At 42.0% G+C, this 15,518-nt stretch overlaps 1 protein-coding gene across 3 annotated transcripts in view; it reads left to right on the top strand.

Moving 5' to 3' along the window:
* RALGPS2 (Ral GEF with PH domain and SH3 binding motif 2) overlaps positions 1–15,518 on the top strand; it is a 314,141-nt gene that overhangs the window by 104,565 nt on the left and 194,058 nt on the right. For all 3 annotated transcript variants that reach the window (XM_075067906.1, XM_075067905.1, XM_075067907.1), the window contains one exon: positions 1,349–1,432. In XM_075067906.1, the coding sequence (XP_074924007.1) occupies positions 1,349–1,432 (84 nt within the window). The remainder of the gene's footprint in view (positions 1–1,348; positions 1,433–15,518) is intronic.

The following is a 15,518-nucleotide window of genomic DNA, read 5'->3' as shown; positions in this document are numbered from 1 at the left end:
GGCAACCTTTCAGAAGTGGTGTGCCGAGTCTTCGCTTATTAATTTTAACTTAAGTTTTCGCGTGCCGGTAATACATTTTAACGTTTTTTAGAAGGTCTCTCTGTCTATATTATATAACTAAACTATTGTTGTATGTAAAGTAAACAAGGTTTTCAAAACGTTTAAGAAGCTTCATTTAAAATTTAAATTAAAATGCTGATCTTATGTCCACTCATCCCGCTGCTGGACTGAGGTTCTGTCCGCCAGCTCCTGCCAGCTGGGGTCCTGGCTGACAGCCTCGCTTAGCCTGCTTCCAGTCTGGGGTCCTGGCCCTGCTCACATATCTTCTCCCTGGTTTGAGCTCATTCTCTTCCTCTCTCTCTGCACTGAGCTGAGGGTGGGAGTGCACTGACCACAGGGTTGGGGGTGAAGGAGCAGGCTGGGGGTTGTGCAGGGTCTGGCCAGGAGCTAGAATAAGGGAGGGGGGCTCAGGATTGGGGCAGGAGATTTGGGTGTGGAGCGCTTACCTGGGACAGCTCCCATTTGGTGTGGGGGGTGTAGGTGAGAATGTGGGTCTGTGTGCAGGAGCTCCCGTTTGGTGCTCAGAGTTGGGGTGGGGATGTGGGTGTGTGTGCAAGAGTTAAGGTATGAGGTGTGGGGGGTGCAGCAGTCAGAATGGGCTGGAGGTGTGTGAGGGGGTGCAGGAATCAGGGTGTGGGATGACTGGGTATGTGTGGGGGGTGCAGACATCAAGGCTGGAGTTGTGGGAGGTGCAGGGGTCAGGGCAGAGGGCTGGGGTGCTCCCATCCCCTTGCCATGAGCGGCTCACGGCAGAGGGCTGGAGGGGATATGCCCCATCCCCACCTCTTCTCTGCCTCCTCCTTGGAGGAGCAAGCATGCTGCAGCTCTCCCTCTCCCTCCCTCCCCCTCCTCGTCCCCCTCCCCCTTGCAAGGGCCATCTGCTGATTGGCACAGGGAAGGAGAGGAGGAAGGGCAGGAAAGCAGCATGCTGGGGGAAGAAGCGGGGAAGGTGGGAGCTTGGCTGCTGACAGGACCAAGCTTCTGCCTCCAGCCTGCCCCCCACTGTGGGGTTTTGGCCACCGGCTCCTGCCAGCCGGGGGTTCCTTCACCCAGGCTAGCAGCAGGCGCTGAGTAGGACCGGCGCTGGGACCTGGGCTGGCAGAAGCCAGCGGCGGGCTGATCGACTCAGCCCACCACTGCGTGCCATCAAAAATCGGGTCATGCCATAGGTTGACGACCCCAGTATATAACCATGTCTGTCTTTGTTTTGTATCAACCATGCTGAATATGCTGATGGCGCTCAGTAAACTATAAATATTATAAACTAATTGTCATCCTCATACTCTAGGAATTGTCAAGTTGTGGGTGGAATAAGAAAGAGAAGTACAGTTCTGCTCCAAATGCAGTTGCCTTCACAAGAAGATTCAACCATGTGAGTTCTTATTATAGTAATAGCAACATGATTGTACGTATCAGTGTTAAAAATCATCCAAGTGGAATGTTTAATCTGTATATTTTTGTCATTCATTGCTAAATATTTGGGGATTGACTGCCTGTGATGTAAACGGCTTGCTTAGGTGCAACAGTGTGATTACTTTAGTCCTGTTTGTTTCTATTAAGCTTTTTTGTTAAATAACAAATTTTGATGATTAAGAGAAGGGAAAGATATTAAGTAGGTTTTCTCCTGGATGTTTGCTGTACATTTCCTTTCATAAGGTGGTCTGGGTGAAGGGTTTAGTGTAAAAAGGGTTCCTGATGCAATAGAAACATTTTTCCCATCTATAAGAACATTTAGTGTCTTTTATTTGTGTAGCAGTTCCTGTCCCAAAAAACGTGGTGTTGAATTCCATCAGAATGGTTCCATTTTTACTGTGCTTCTGAGAAGACTGTTGACAATGTGGCTGGATGGCTATATACCGCTGTTAATCCCAAGTTATGAAAGGCAGTGGAAATCTGACCACTGAAAGCATTTGGCTAAAGCTTGTTACAAATCGCAAACAGCCTGTCTGATTGTGCTAAACTGACTTGCAAGTTAGTCTCCTGTTTAACATAATTTATCAGCCAGAATGACCTGAAGAAGAGCTCTGTTTAGCTCAAAAACTTGTCTTTCATCAACAGAAGTTGGTCCAGTGAAACATATTACCTCACCCACCTTGTCTCAGCCAAAATGTCTCCATTTGCTCAAGCTTATGAAAGTCAGTTTGTCTTCTTTATTCAGTTTTTATTTTAAAATGCAACTTTTTATATAAGTTCCTGATACCATGTTAAATAATTTAGTTGTCTCAACAATTACTTGAAATTAGGACTATCAATCGATTTTAAAAAAAATCGTGATTAATCGTGCAATTAATTGCACTGTTAATAATATAATTCCATTTATTTAAAAATTTTGGATGTTTTCTACATTTTCAAATGTATTGCTTTCAATTACAACACAGAAATTAATGTGTACAATGCTCACTTTCTATTTCTTTTTGATTACAAGTATGTGCATTGTAAAAAAACAAAAGTAATAGTATTTTTCAGTTCACCTAATACAAGTACTGTAGTACAACTTCATCATGAAAGTTTAACTTACAAATGTAGAATTATATACAAAAAAAACCTGCACACAAAAACAAAACAATCTAAAAGTTTAGATCCTGCAAGTCAACTCAGTCCTACTTCTTGTTCACCCACTCACTCAAACAAACACGTTTGTTTACCTTTGCAGGAGACAATGCTGCCCTCTTCTTGTTTACAATATCGCCTGAAAGTGAGAACAGGCATTCACGTGGCACTGTTGTAGCCGGCGTCACAAGATATTTATGTCCCAGATGTGCTAAAGATTCATATGTTCCTTCATGCTTCAACCACCATTCCAGGGGACATGCATGCATGCTGATTACTTGTTCTGCTTGATAACAATCCAAAGCAGCGTGGACCGATGCGTGTTTATTTTTGTCATCTGAGTCAGATGCCACCAGCAGAAGGTTGATTTTCTTTTTTGATGGTTCGGGTTCTGTAGTTTCTGAATTAGAATGTTGCTCTTTTAAGATGTCTGAAAACCTGTTTCACACCTTGTCCCTCTCAGATTTTGGAAGGCACTTCAGTTACTTAAACCTTGCATCGAGTGGTGTCGCTATCTTTAGAAATCTCACATTGGTACCTTCTTTGCGTTTTGTGAAATCTGCAGTGAAAGTGTTTTTAAAATGAACAACGTGCTGGGTCATCATCCGAGACTGCTATAACATGAAATATATGGTAGAAAGTGGGTAAAACAGAGCAGGGGACATATAATTTTCCTCAAGGAGTTCAGTCACAAATTTAATTAAAGCATTATTTTTTAATGAGGATCATCAGCATGGAAGCATGTCCTCTGGAATGGTGGCTGAAGCATGAAGGGGTATACGAATGTTTAGCATACCTGGCATGTAAATCTTGCAATGCAGTTCAACAAAGGGGCCATGCAAATACCTGTTCTCACTTTCGTGAACATTGTACTAGAAAGCAGAACAGTCTTATCTCTCCTGTATAATGTAAACAACTTGTTTTCTTAGTGATTGGCTGAACAAGAAGTAGGACTGAGTGGACTTGTAGGCTCTGAAGTTTTACATTGTTTTGTTTTTGAGTGCAGTTATGTAACAAAAAAAATCTACATTTGTAAGTTACACTTTCACGATAAAGAGATTGGACTACAGTAGATGTTTGAGGTGAATTGAAAAATTCTATTTCTTTTGTTTTCATTTTTACAGTGCAAATATTTGTAATAAAAAATAATATACACTTTTTGATTTCAGTTACAACAAACAATACAATCATAGAATCATATAATATCAGGGTTGGAAGGGACCTCAGGAGGTCATCTAGTCCAGCCCCCTGCTCAAAGCAGGACCAATTCCCAGATTTTTGCCCCAGATCCCTGCCCCAGATCCCTAAATGGCCCCCTCAAGGATTGAACTCTCAACCCTGGTTTTAGCAGGCCAGTGCTCAAACCATTGAGCTAAATGTTCAAAAATATTTAATAAATTCCAATTAATATTCTATTGTTTAACAGTGCGATTAAAACTGCAATTAATAGCGATTAATTTTTTTGAGTTAATCGTATGAGTTAACTGCGATTAATTGACAGGCCTACTTGAAATAGCTATATCTCTGGGCGCCTTGAAGCTCTATTATACTCCAGGTTGTAACGTTTTTTTATAATGCCAAACTTTTGTATATCAGATGCAGTAGTTCTCCCCTCTGTTGGAGTCTCTCAGGGCTCCTTTCTTGAATTGAATCTAGTTCATTAAATTCACTTCCCCTCTCCATGTGGAGAGAAATATGCAACAACTTTTTGCTCCCCAATTATGAATTCCACAAACTGGGTTTTAGACCAAACAAAAACAAGTTTATTAACTACAAAAGATAAATTTTATGTGACTATAAGGAATAGAAAACAGATCAAAGCAGATTGCCCACAAATAAAACAAAACACAATCTAAGATTAATATACTAAAGAAATTGGTTACAGGTAGCAAATTCTCACACTAAATGATGTTTTAGGGAGATTACAGAGACTTGCTTTCAGTTTAAAAGTCCAGCTATTCCTTTCAGAGGCCAGATAACCTCTAGCCTGGGCTCAGCCCTTCTCCCCCCAACCCCTGTCAGCTCAGTCTCTGTTTCTCAGGTGTTTCCAGCAGCCTTCTTTCTCAGGTGAGAACAAACTACAATGATGTCACTCCCCTGCCTTAAATAGTTTTTGCATATGGTGAGAATCATAGAATATTAGGATTGGAAGGGACCTCAGGAGGTCATCTAGTCCAACCCCCTGTTCAAATTAGGACCAATCCCCAGACAGATTTTTGCCCCAGTTCCCTAAATAGGCCCCCTCAAGGATTGAACTCACAACCCTGGGTTTAACAGGCCAGTGCTCAAATCACTGAGCTATCCCTCCCCCCTTTGTGTCCAAGTTTGATCCTCACCCCTGGTCAGTGGAAAAACACTGGTATTCCAAGATGGATTCCAGTACCAGATGGCTTGGTGACATGCCTCTGTAGGGCCATAACAGCCATGATTTGGAGGCTGTTTTCAGCATCCCTAGGAAGACTTCACAAGAAGGTGGGAGATTAGCATCTTCAAAGACCTATTGCTCTCTCTAATGGCTCTTCCTCACAGTGAGCCATCTAGACTGATTGATTGCATTCTATCTGGTGGGCGTTTCCCCGGAGTAAACACAATTGTAATATTCCTAACTTCAGATACAGAAATGATGCATGCATGCATACAAATAGGATAATCATATTCAGTAAATCGTAACCTTTCCAATGATCTCACATGCCTTATCTTGCACAAAATATATCATAATCATGCCATATTCATATCATAACAATATCTCTCTGAAGAATATAGGGGTGTGCACAGGCTGTTCTATGTCAACTTAACTTTTGTCGACCAAACTTTGCAGTGTAAACATAGTGTAAATTTCTTTGATGAACTTTAGTCTACTGCACGTGATCGTTGTTGCTTCCAAAATACTATCAGCAGACCAATACTGCTTAAAAGCATCTGTAAGTGATTTAACACTCCCTTCCCTGCCACAATATGAAAGCTGCCTTTCTTTTGAAGGCTTGTGGGTAGGAGGAGAAAGACTAAGACTTGTGTACTGTTGTGACAGGATCCCCAGGGTGCAACCTGAAACTGGGGTACTGCTGAGCCCTCTGTCTTACCAATCAGGGCTCCCTCTCACACTGTGATGATGTGACAAACTGCAAATCCCTCCAGGTCTTGCACTCACACAAACATTCACAAGCAAAGACACATCCAGCTGAGTTACATGAATGCTTTCACAAGCCACCCAGGAACCAACAATAGAGAGACTCCAGCCAGTTCCACCCCCAGCTTCCTAGCCTAGGACTCCAGAGCTGTACCGTCTTGCCCTTATCAGAAACCTGATCAATGTAAGTTCATTACCCAGTCCGCCCCTCCCTCAGTGCAGAGAGGACAATCTATCAGCCCCTGTTCCTGAGCAGATTTTCTTTTATACTTTAAACAACACACTGTTTTAGGGTTTTTATGTAGAGAGAGATTTTAAGTGATTATAAAGAATAGCACGCAGATCAAAGTTGATTACCTAAGAAATAAAAATAAGAACACATTTTAGGTTCTATAGACAGACAGGATTTGAATCTCACTCTGATAGACGATACAAGCAGGTCACAGATCTTTCACACACAGGCTAGAAATCCCTTCGGTCTGGGACCACTTCCCCAGTTCATTCTTCGTTCTCCAAACGTGTTTTCAGGTTTCGAGTTGGGGGGGAGTGAGAACAAATGATGTCAATTACCCCTTTTATAGCTTCTTCCCGCATGCTGGAAAAATCTTTTGCGGTGACCTGAGTCAAACAGCTTCCCTTGTGCATGTGCTATCTGAGTTCCTGAGATAATCCTTGTTGGTATGTGCAGTCCCCTTAATGGGCCGTCAGTGCTGACTGGCATCCCCATTGTTGTACCTAAAAGGCTGGTTGTGAGTGTTCCCAACCTCACAATATACATACCTTAATGTACAATGGTAGCACATACAATCCAACGGGACATTAATGTTTAACAGATTAAGACTTTTAAAATACCACCTCACAAGGCATACTTTGTACAAACACACCATAATTATATCACCATGGTAAATATGGGGGTGCCAGGGTGTTGCTTTGGGGTACAGAGCGTTACAATTGTATTTCACAATTTCAGTGTAAATTCAAAGGTTAGAGAAAGTTTAATGAGATGCATTATACCTGATAAAGACAAACTAGCAGAAAGGCAGTAATTGTATAGGTCATTTAATTTTAGTCTAACTGAGTTAGGATGACAAAACTCAAAAAGACTACACCAGTTCAATGGGGTGGGTGCCAGATGAGAGCTATTCTTTGTTGAATGGGGTCTGATGTGGGGTTTAGAGGAGCTAGAACTGCCATGAAAAGAGGAATGGGGTCACTTGTCCTCCCCTCCATGCTTCTTAACCTTCAGTCACAACTTCCTTCCCCTATTCTTTCCTGTCTGTCCACATAAACAGTCCACTCACTCACTCCACGTTAGCCCTATCATGTCTTTTAGTAGCTGCAAGTTGATGTTGAGTTGGTCAAGAGACTGAACTAAGCCTGGAGAGTCCCTACAAGTGAGAAATCTGGTGGTTTTTTAAGGTGAAAGGGAAGACTCCCCCTTTGATATTCTGCAGTGGTAAGTCAGAAGTAATCCTCTAACAGGGTGACCAAGCACCTTAAGAGGCTGTCTGGATTTTTTATTGAGTTAATCTTTAATCCTCTTCCTCAGGTTTTAGTTTATAGGTCTGGGGGATTATAGGCGAAATACACATCTCTGGAAACAAGGCATCATCATCAAGGCCACTAACTGCTACAGCAAATTGTATAAAATGGGATAATAAAGAAGGGAATAGAATCAGTAAGAAGATGGGAGTGAGCCAGTAAGTTGTCTGGGACTTGCCTATTCAAAGTACTAGTGCTGACACCCCCAGAGATGCATTTTGGTTGGTGGTGTTCTGGACCTTCCCCCACCCCTCAAGTTAGAGAAGAGAAGAATCATTAGAGGAATTTTAGTCTTTATCTGACTGACTACAGCACAAGTGTTAGAAGCCAATCTGCTTTTTTGTGCCCTTTGACATGTGGTGCCCAAGTGGGAGAAAAAAAACTAAATACAACAAAAACCCATGGCAGCCTCTCAATCACCCTGTTTCAGGGCCCAATTACTCTCCTTTACCATCCAGGAAGGGCAAAGATCTGATTTACAGTTAGTGAGTCATGTATCCTTCAGTACATCTAAAAGACCATGTAGTGTAAATGGGCTAAACTCAAAGAACAACGACAGCACATTGGACTTTGCAGGTCAGTGAGATCTGTTTCCCGAGAAGCCTTCCTGAATAGGGGTAGTCTTTTCAGCAAAGGATAGTAGTTCCCTGCAAACAATGATGCTAGATTCTGCTGTGGAATGCAGATAATTAAGGTTGTTGAAGCATATAACCAGTATGAATCACAAGTTAAGATGTTTGGTGTAATGGAAATAATAAGAGCCTGCTAAAAGAGGAGACATCACAGGACAGTAGAAAATATTCTCCTGGCGAAGACCATAAATTATTCCAGCTATTCTACTAAGGATGAGGTTACACAGAGGGAATTAACAGAAATAACGGACTACACAGCCATGAACCCACAGGTTAAAGCCATATATTTGTGTGCATAAAGAAAACTTTATGATGTTCTTTTGATCTCTTCATTTCCATAACTGGAAGATCAGCTGTGTCACTTTGGTGGAGACAGGACATAGAATCTTCCTCAAAGCTAACATTTTCCTCCATTGTCTTTAATTGCCCCACAAGTATTTGTTCTATGGTTGCTTCCTTGCTTGTTTTTTTTCCCATAGGTCCATATTAGGCTCATACAGAAAAGTCTTTTATAACCCAGTTTACGATAACTTCACTGGCCAGGTCACCTACAGAGTTCATGAAATTATTACATCTCAGTCCTCTTAGATTATATAGAAATTCTACATCCTTACAATAACCACATAAATTTATTATTATAATCCTAATGCTATGTCTAACCCTCATGATTCTTGTTGTGTTACGTTCAAATTTTATAAGTTTTGAGAGTCAGGAGCACCAGGTTTGTGGTGGTGGTCTCTTTTTTGGCGGTGGTGGTGGTGGTTTTTTAACTTTTCTAATAAACAGCTAGCAAATTTGAACACTCAAAAATAATCATTACCCTGGCTTGATAGATGTTACTTCTCATTCCTTGCATTTCCTTTTATTTGTGTGTAGACCAACACATGCATGTGTACACACATCAAAGGACAGAATAGAATAAAATGGCAGAAAATTCCCTTCCTGAAATTCATTTCTTTACAGTAGCCAGTGGATTAAAGCACACTTTATAAAGGCCCCACTTGCCCAGAAAGCAACACATTGACAAAGGAATCGTATGTGAGCACAAATGAATAGTGAGGTGTTTCATGATACACTATCAACATACAGCCTACACGCTATGAAAATATTTGAGAACCCATCATAGGCAACTCAGCAAAAGAGCATTTTTAGAATGGACTTTAATGAGGAGGAGTTATTGGCTTGGTTAATTGGGTTTAGAAGGGTATTCCAGGCATAAAGGGCAACGTGAAAGAGGATACAGCAACAGGAGAATGAGAAGAAAACAAAGGAGCATCAAGGATTGGACTCATTGGTGTAGCAGAAGGAGTAGGGGAAATATAGTTCAGGCTGAGTGATGGAGAATCTTGAAAATGAGGTCAAGAAGATTTCAGTGTGGTAAGCAATGTATTGGAAATAGAGGTATTCAAGGATATGGGCAGTGTGGTCAGAATGAGATCATGTTGGGAATGGCATTTTAGATTGGGAGTTAGGGTGAAGCATGCTAAATGTTCAAACCCCTTTCATGGACAAGCAATTCAGCCTTTTGCATGGCCGAAGGAGGATATTTTAAATAGTGTGAAGATTCACAGGAATTGGTCACATCTGCAGTGTGGGGCAAGAAGGCGAGAGAGAGAAAATTAGTCTGTGGTTTGAAAGCCTACATGAGTGAGGATTTTTTTTAAACAGAGAATATTAGAGACGAAAAGTTAGGAGGTTGACTTTGGCCTCAATGAATTGAAGATGAGACAATGTGAGGGGAGATTCATGGAAAATAGGTCTGCATTGAAGAAGTGTATCTGAGAGTCACCATCACAGCAGCGAATGTTAAACCCTTGCAAGAGGACGAGGACACCTGAGGTTAAAGTGTAAATCAACTTGCTCTGTGCAGTTCTCTGTGCAGCACAAGACAGTATAATTTTGGGTGTGCACTTGAGTACTGGGCAGTTCCTTAGCTGATCTCAGCATCTGTGTGTAAAACTGTAGCTGGGTGTGTCCCTACCTATATGTGTGCTGGTTAAGTGCAGTCTCATAGACTTTAAGGTCAGAAGGGACCATTATGATCATCTAGTCTGACCTCCTGCACAATGCAGGCCACAGAATTTCACCCATCCACTCATAAACCAAACCTCTGCCTGCGAGTTACTGGAGTCCTCAAAATGTGGTTGAAGACTCAGCTGAAGACAATCCTCCGAGCAAGGTATTCTCTCCATCTGCCGAGAAGCGAAATTCCAGGCCTCTGCCAATCTGCCTGGAGTAAAATCCTTCCCAACACCAAATATGTGCACAGTAAAACCCTGAGCATGTGGGCAAGGACTCACCCCAGCACCAGGAAAAATTCTCTGTAGTAAATCAGATCCCCATTGCAACTCCCAATCACACGACCACTGGCATACTTAACCCTGCTTGATATAAACAAAGACAAGTTCCAAATTTGCAGCCATAAGCAATACCGGTAATGATGAACTCAAATTACTATAAAGATAGAAAGGTATTGACCATTATATTAGAGCAGGCGGGCATCATATACCATCCTCCTCCGTAAGTTATCAACGCTCTAGTCTTAAGACAGTTGTCTTTTGCCCCTATACTCCCCTTGGAAGCGTTCCAGAATTCACTCGCTAATGGTCTAGAACCTTCATCTAATTCAAGTTATAATCCTAGTGTCCAGTTTATATCAATATTGTCTTTTGCCATTCATTTACTAAGCTTAATAATGCCTCTCTGTTTCGGGCCTCCCTAGATTATCCTCGGTATATTACCCGAGCATCATATCCCCCCCATAACTTCCTTTTTTAGGCTAACCAAGCCACGTTTGCATTCCCTTTCATAAGACAGATTTCCATTCCTCAGTATCCTTCTCTACCTGTTCCAGTTGAATTCATCCTTCTTAAACACGGAGACCAGAACTACACACAGTGTCCAGATAGGGTCTCATCAGTGGCCTTGTGCTATACACCGGTGACTAACACCGCCGTAGTCTTTGTGAACCTCGCCTGATGCGTCTAAAACACATTGCTTTTTTTAACGGCCATATCACATGGCGGCTATAGGCATTCCTGGTTCAACCAACTCCGAGTTCCTTCTACTCTCCGTACTTCCACTGCATATGTCCATTTATACTAAAATTCTTATTGAATCCCTAATATGACATGACTTGCACTTTTCCACTAATTAAATTCATCCATGTGACTATTTACTCAGTTGTACAGGTCATCAGACTCTTCCTGCTAGGACATATCCTGTTCCTTCTCTGGTTAGCGCATCACTCCGCTTGTGTCATCCGCAAACTATTAGCACATCCCACTTTTTGTGCCGAGGTCAGTAATAACGACTTAAATAAGTATTGGTCTCAAAAACTGATCCCTGAGGAACTCCATAGTAAGCTTCCTCCAGGCCTGACAGTTCACCTTTCAGTATGACCCATTGTAGTCTCCCCTTTAACCAGTTCTTTATCCACCTTGCCTCAGGAATAGAGTGTAAAGGGAGCCCAGGCTGGTTGGTCAGGTGGGCTCAGTGGTACCAGAGTTCCAAGTGGCACCCTGGAGAAAACCGGTCACAACACCGATTTTTATTTATCACTCCAGTGCATGCACATTTGGGTGTTTGTGCTGGCTCTGAGCATACTCACCACAGTTGCTTGCATTGATATAAAATACAATGCAAGACAAGTAGATATTGCAGTTTACCCCTTGCTGCTGTGTAGATCAGTGTCTTGTGGGACATTTTCTCAGTGCTTTATGGAATGCCATCGATTTGCCAAGGTTGTTCAGGGAGATAGGGATCAAGTTCCCACCATGCCACTTTCTCCGTCTTTATAAGGCTTTCCTTATAAGATGGGGAAAGCCTATAATTTGCTTGTCACTTCTTACAACTCCCACAGTCCTGTGCACTTCTTTTTGGTATCCACCATTTTTCCAGCAGAAACATGGACCCTGCACAGCTCATCACAAATGCTGAGTGATGCAAACACAGGATGCATTATCCTCCTGTATTTGCAGAACTTGAATGAATATTACTACAACCAGGATTGCAATGAGGAAGATGCAGAGATGTTCAGGTGCAGTGGCCGGAGGTGGCTGATGCTGAAAAAATTGCCAGGCTGCCTCTAGCATTCATGTAGCAGTGCCATATGGTGCATTGCTGCTTCTGGGCCCAAGAAACAAGGACTGCTTGGTGGCATCGCATCATAATGCAGGTTTGGGATGACAAGCAGTGACTGCAGAACTTGCGGATGTGAAAAGCCATGTTTTGGATCTGTGTGCCAAGCTTGACCCAGACCCCCAGCTCAGGGGCACTGTAGGAAGAACTGCAGTTACAGTGGAGAAGCAAGTGGTGGTCACACTTTGGAAATGTTCAGTGTTAGATTGCTATTGGTCAGTGGGCAATCAGTTGGATGAACGAATGCCCCCACTGTGGATTTTCCAATTGCGATCATTAAGTGTCTACTGCTGCATAGGACTGTGACTCTGGGTAATATACAGGAAATAGTGGCTGAATATGTAACAATGGTGGTTGCCCAAACTGCTGTGGGGCAATAGCATGAATATCCTATTCTGGCACCAGTACATCAACAGGAAGGGATACTTTTCCATGGTTGTGGACGTTCTAGTGGTTCACCGGGGGACTTCAGTAATACTTGTGGGATGGCTGGTGAAAGTACATGATGCTCACATCTTTAAGAACACATGATTTCTCAAAGAGCTGTAAGGAGGGATGTTCTTCCCATACCAGCAGATTACCCTTGAGGATGCTGAATACTAATAGTGATTCTGGGGGACCCAACCTACCCCTTGTTTTCCTGGCTTATGAAGCCTTACACTGGCCACCTGGGTAGCACGAAAGAAAGATCCATTTTCTGGCCCAGCAGATGCAGAGTGACTGAGAATATGCTTCTGGTAAATTTGAAGGGACACTGGTGCTGTTTATTCACTAGATTGGATCTCAGTGATGCAAATATCCCCTTGGTATAGCTGCATGTTGTGTATTGCATGATATGTCAGGTGAAGAGGGGAGAGCTACCATGACAATGGAGGGTCAAGGTGTATAGATTAGCTGCTGAATTTGAGCCAGCGATGGAACAATACAGCTAAGGGAGGCCTTAAAAGACCATTTTAACAGTCTACTACAATAGTATAACTGTATAAAGTAATGTCTCTTATGACATTGGAGATTAAATAGCAGGAGGCAATAATCCACCCATATGAATTCTGTACTGCTTGGTGTAAACCAATAGAGACACTCATTTTCCAAAATAGAATTTTGTACACAGTAAAGAAACAGACAACAAAATTAAAGTGCTAACAAACAAAGCCGAAATCTCGTTACTTCAAAGAGGGTTGTAAAAATCTCTGAAAGGAGATATAGAAACGCGATGGAGCAGCAAACTGCTCATGTTTAAGACAATCAAGGAGCAGTGGGACAGACCATATGCAATTTTGACAGAAAATGAGGATACTCAGCTCATTGATAGCATTGACCACAATACCTTGAACATCTTAATAGAGTTCCTTCAGCCCTTCAAAGAAGTGTCAGATGTACTAGAGCGGTCATCTAGAGCAGTCATCACAGCCCAATCTCCACTTAGTGCCCTTTTGGTACGAAAGGCTGAAAAAGCATCTCCATCGTTCTACCACTGATGAAGTTAATCTAAGTCAAAGCTTTGCAATGTCTCATGGAAAAATTTGAAATTAGGCCTATGCGTAGAGTAGCGGTTTTCCTACATCTTCGGACGAAGGGGATGAAATGTTTTCATTGAAGAGAGACAGGAAGATTATCAAGAAACTAAGAAGCTTGTCTCATTGCATGAGGAAAAATATTGCTGCAGTGAATCTTATGCTTCTTTTGTCAGCTACATAGACAAAGGAGACAAAATTGTCACATACAGAGTTTGAGGATTCGAATAACAAGTGTGGAGATGATGGTGAAGTATCAAAGTATGTCACCCTGATGCTGACAAAGAATGAAGATGTGCTTATGTTGTCTCCACCACTCCAGCAGCTGCACAACTTTCCTCTTCTTCTTTTTCTGTCGAGTTGCATGGTTTGTGCATTCCACCGTCCCTGCATCCAGTGCACCCTCCAAGAGAGCCATCTCAGTCTCTGGTTACACAGTTAATGAGACTCAAATTTCACCTTAGCCAGGACCTGTAGATGATTTATAATAATATTTCAAAGAAAATCAGCAGTTCTGAGAGACATCTAAGACGAAGTCCCGCAATTCAGGGCCGATATAAGTCACAAGCTAAACTGGTGCCCAACTTTTTATTTTATAGTTCAGTTTGTGATTGAGTATTATTGACTTGAGACATTTATTTTACTATTTTTGTATGTAAAATGCTATTTGTTCTGATGCCTGTTGTATAATATGTTTAAAATAATAATATAGCAAGTGTGTGCATTTATGAAGCCATATAGCTTCCTTATACGGTATTGATGCATGCGCATTGATGCTCCTCCTGAGAGGTACAGTGAGATAGGGTGCCGGCGCATGAGCAGATGCGGATACATATAAAAGTGGGGTGCGGATCCCGGGTCAGATACAAGTTATTTGTTGTGGATGTGGATCCAAATTTTTATATCCCCGCAGCTCTCTATCTGTAAGAAGACCTCAATTTCAAGTCTCCTTTTTTAAAAGGTCTTCCTCTCTGCACGGATATTCAGGATAGGTAAATTTTAGCCAGGATGTCTCTTCCTGGGTTTCTAGGTGCTTTTAGCTAGTATCGTCTGGTTGGGAAGGCAGCCTCTCTTTGCCTGACTGCACCACAAATTGTGAGCATGGTTTTCTATGTACACTAATACATGCATTCATAACCACACTCTTCATACATATCTTCTAATGACCATTAAGTTTAGTTCATTACAAGCTTTCATAAAAAGTCTTACTCGCCTTTTATAATATAATAAAGTTGTATATAATCTGTTGATTCAAGTGCTTATTCTTTGAGGGTTCATACTCCCTATTCTCCCCTTGGCGTGTTTGGACCCTGATTGACACAGGTGCAGAGAACCCAGCTGCTGGTGGTGTCCCAAAACTGCCTGGGCCCATATGCTGCAGGCCTGTTTACTGCAATAGAGCTAATCAAACTCATCCCAGAGTAGCATAGGAAAGTCTCCTGTCACAGGGGAAGAAACAAGGCTGACATAACTAGAAATCTTTGAAAGGATTGCAGAGTATCTCCACGAAAGCTTCATTTAGATCTCTCGAGGATAAAAGGGATGCTCTTATTCAGATAAACAAAGTACACTGCATCCTCCCCCCACCGCTCCACCTAGCCCAGTAAACCAAAGAATTGAAAAGTGGACATTGAGTCTACTTTCTGACATTAATCTGATGTGGACTGTGTGATCAGATTGCCATACTAATTTATTTGAATTTATTCCCTAATGTTTTATTTTCTGACATTATACTTCTAAAGTAAGCAATCAAAAGTCAATGCCTTTGTTCTGTAAATCCGCAGATGAGTTGGGCACCATTTTAAAATGGGGAATGATGGTGGAAGGGGGTTTAGTTAGGAAGACGAGGTTTTGGGTAACAAAAGGCAAAAAAATATATATATAATTGCATGTATGCTCTTAACAAGCTCCCTTCTCCCTTCCCCTTCATCAGCAAACTTATCTGCACTCACT

Source organism: Chelonoidis abingdonii, chromosome 7 (assembly GCF_003597395.2).
Source record: "Chelonoidis abingdonii isolate Lonesome George chromosome 7, CheloAbing_2.0, whole genome shotgun sequence".
NCBI lineage: Eukaryota > Metazoa > Chordata > Testudines > Testudinidae > Chelonoidis > Chelonoidis abingdonii.
This window is presented reverse-complemented; position numbering and strand designations above follow the sequence as displayed.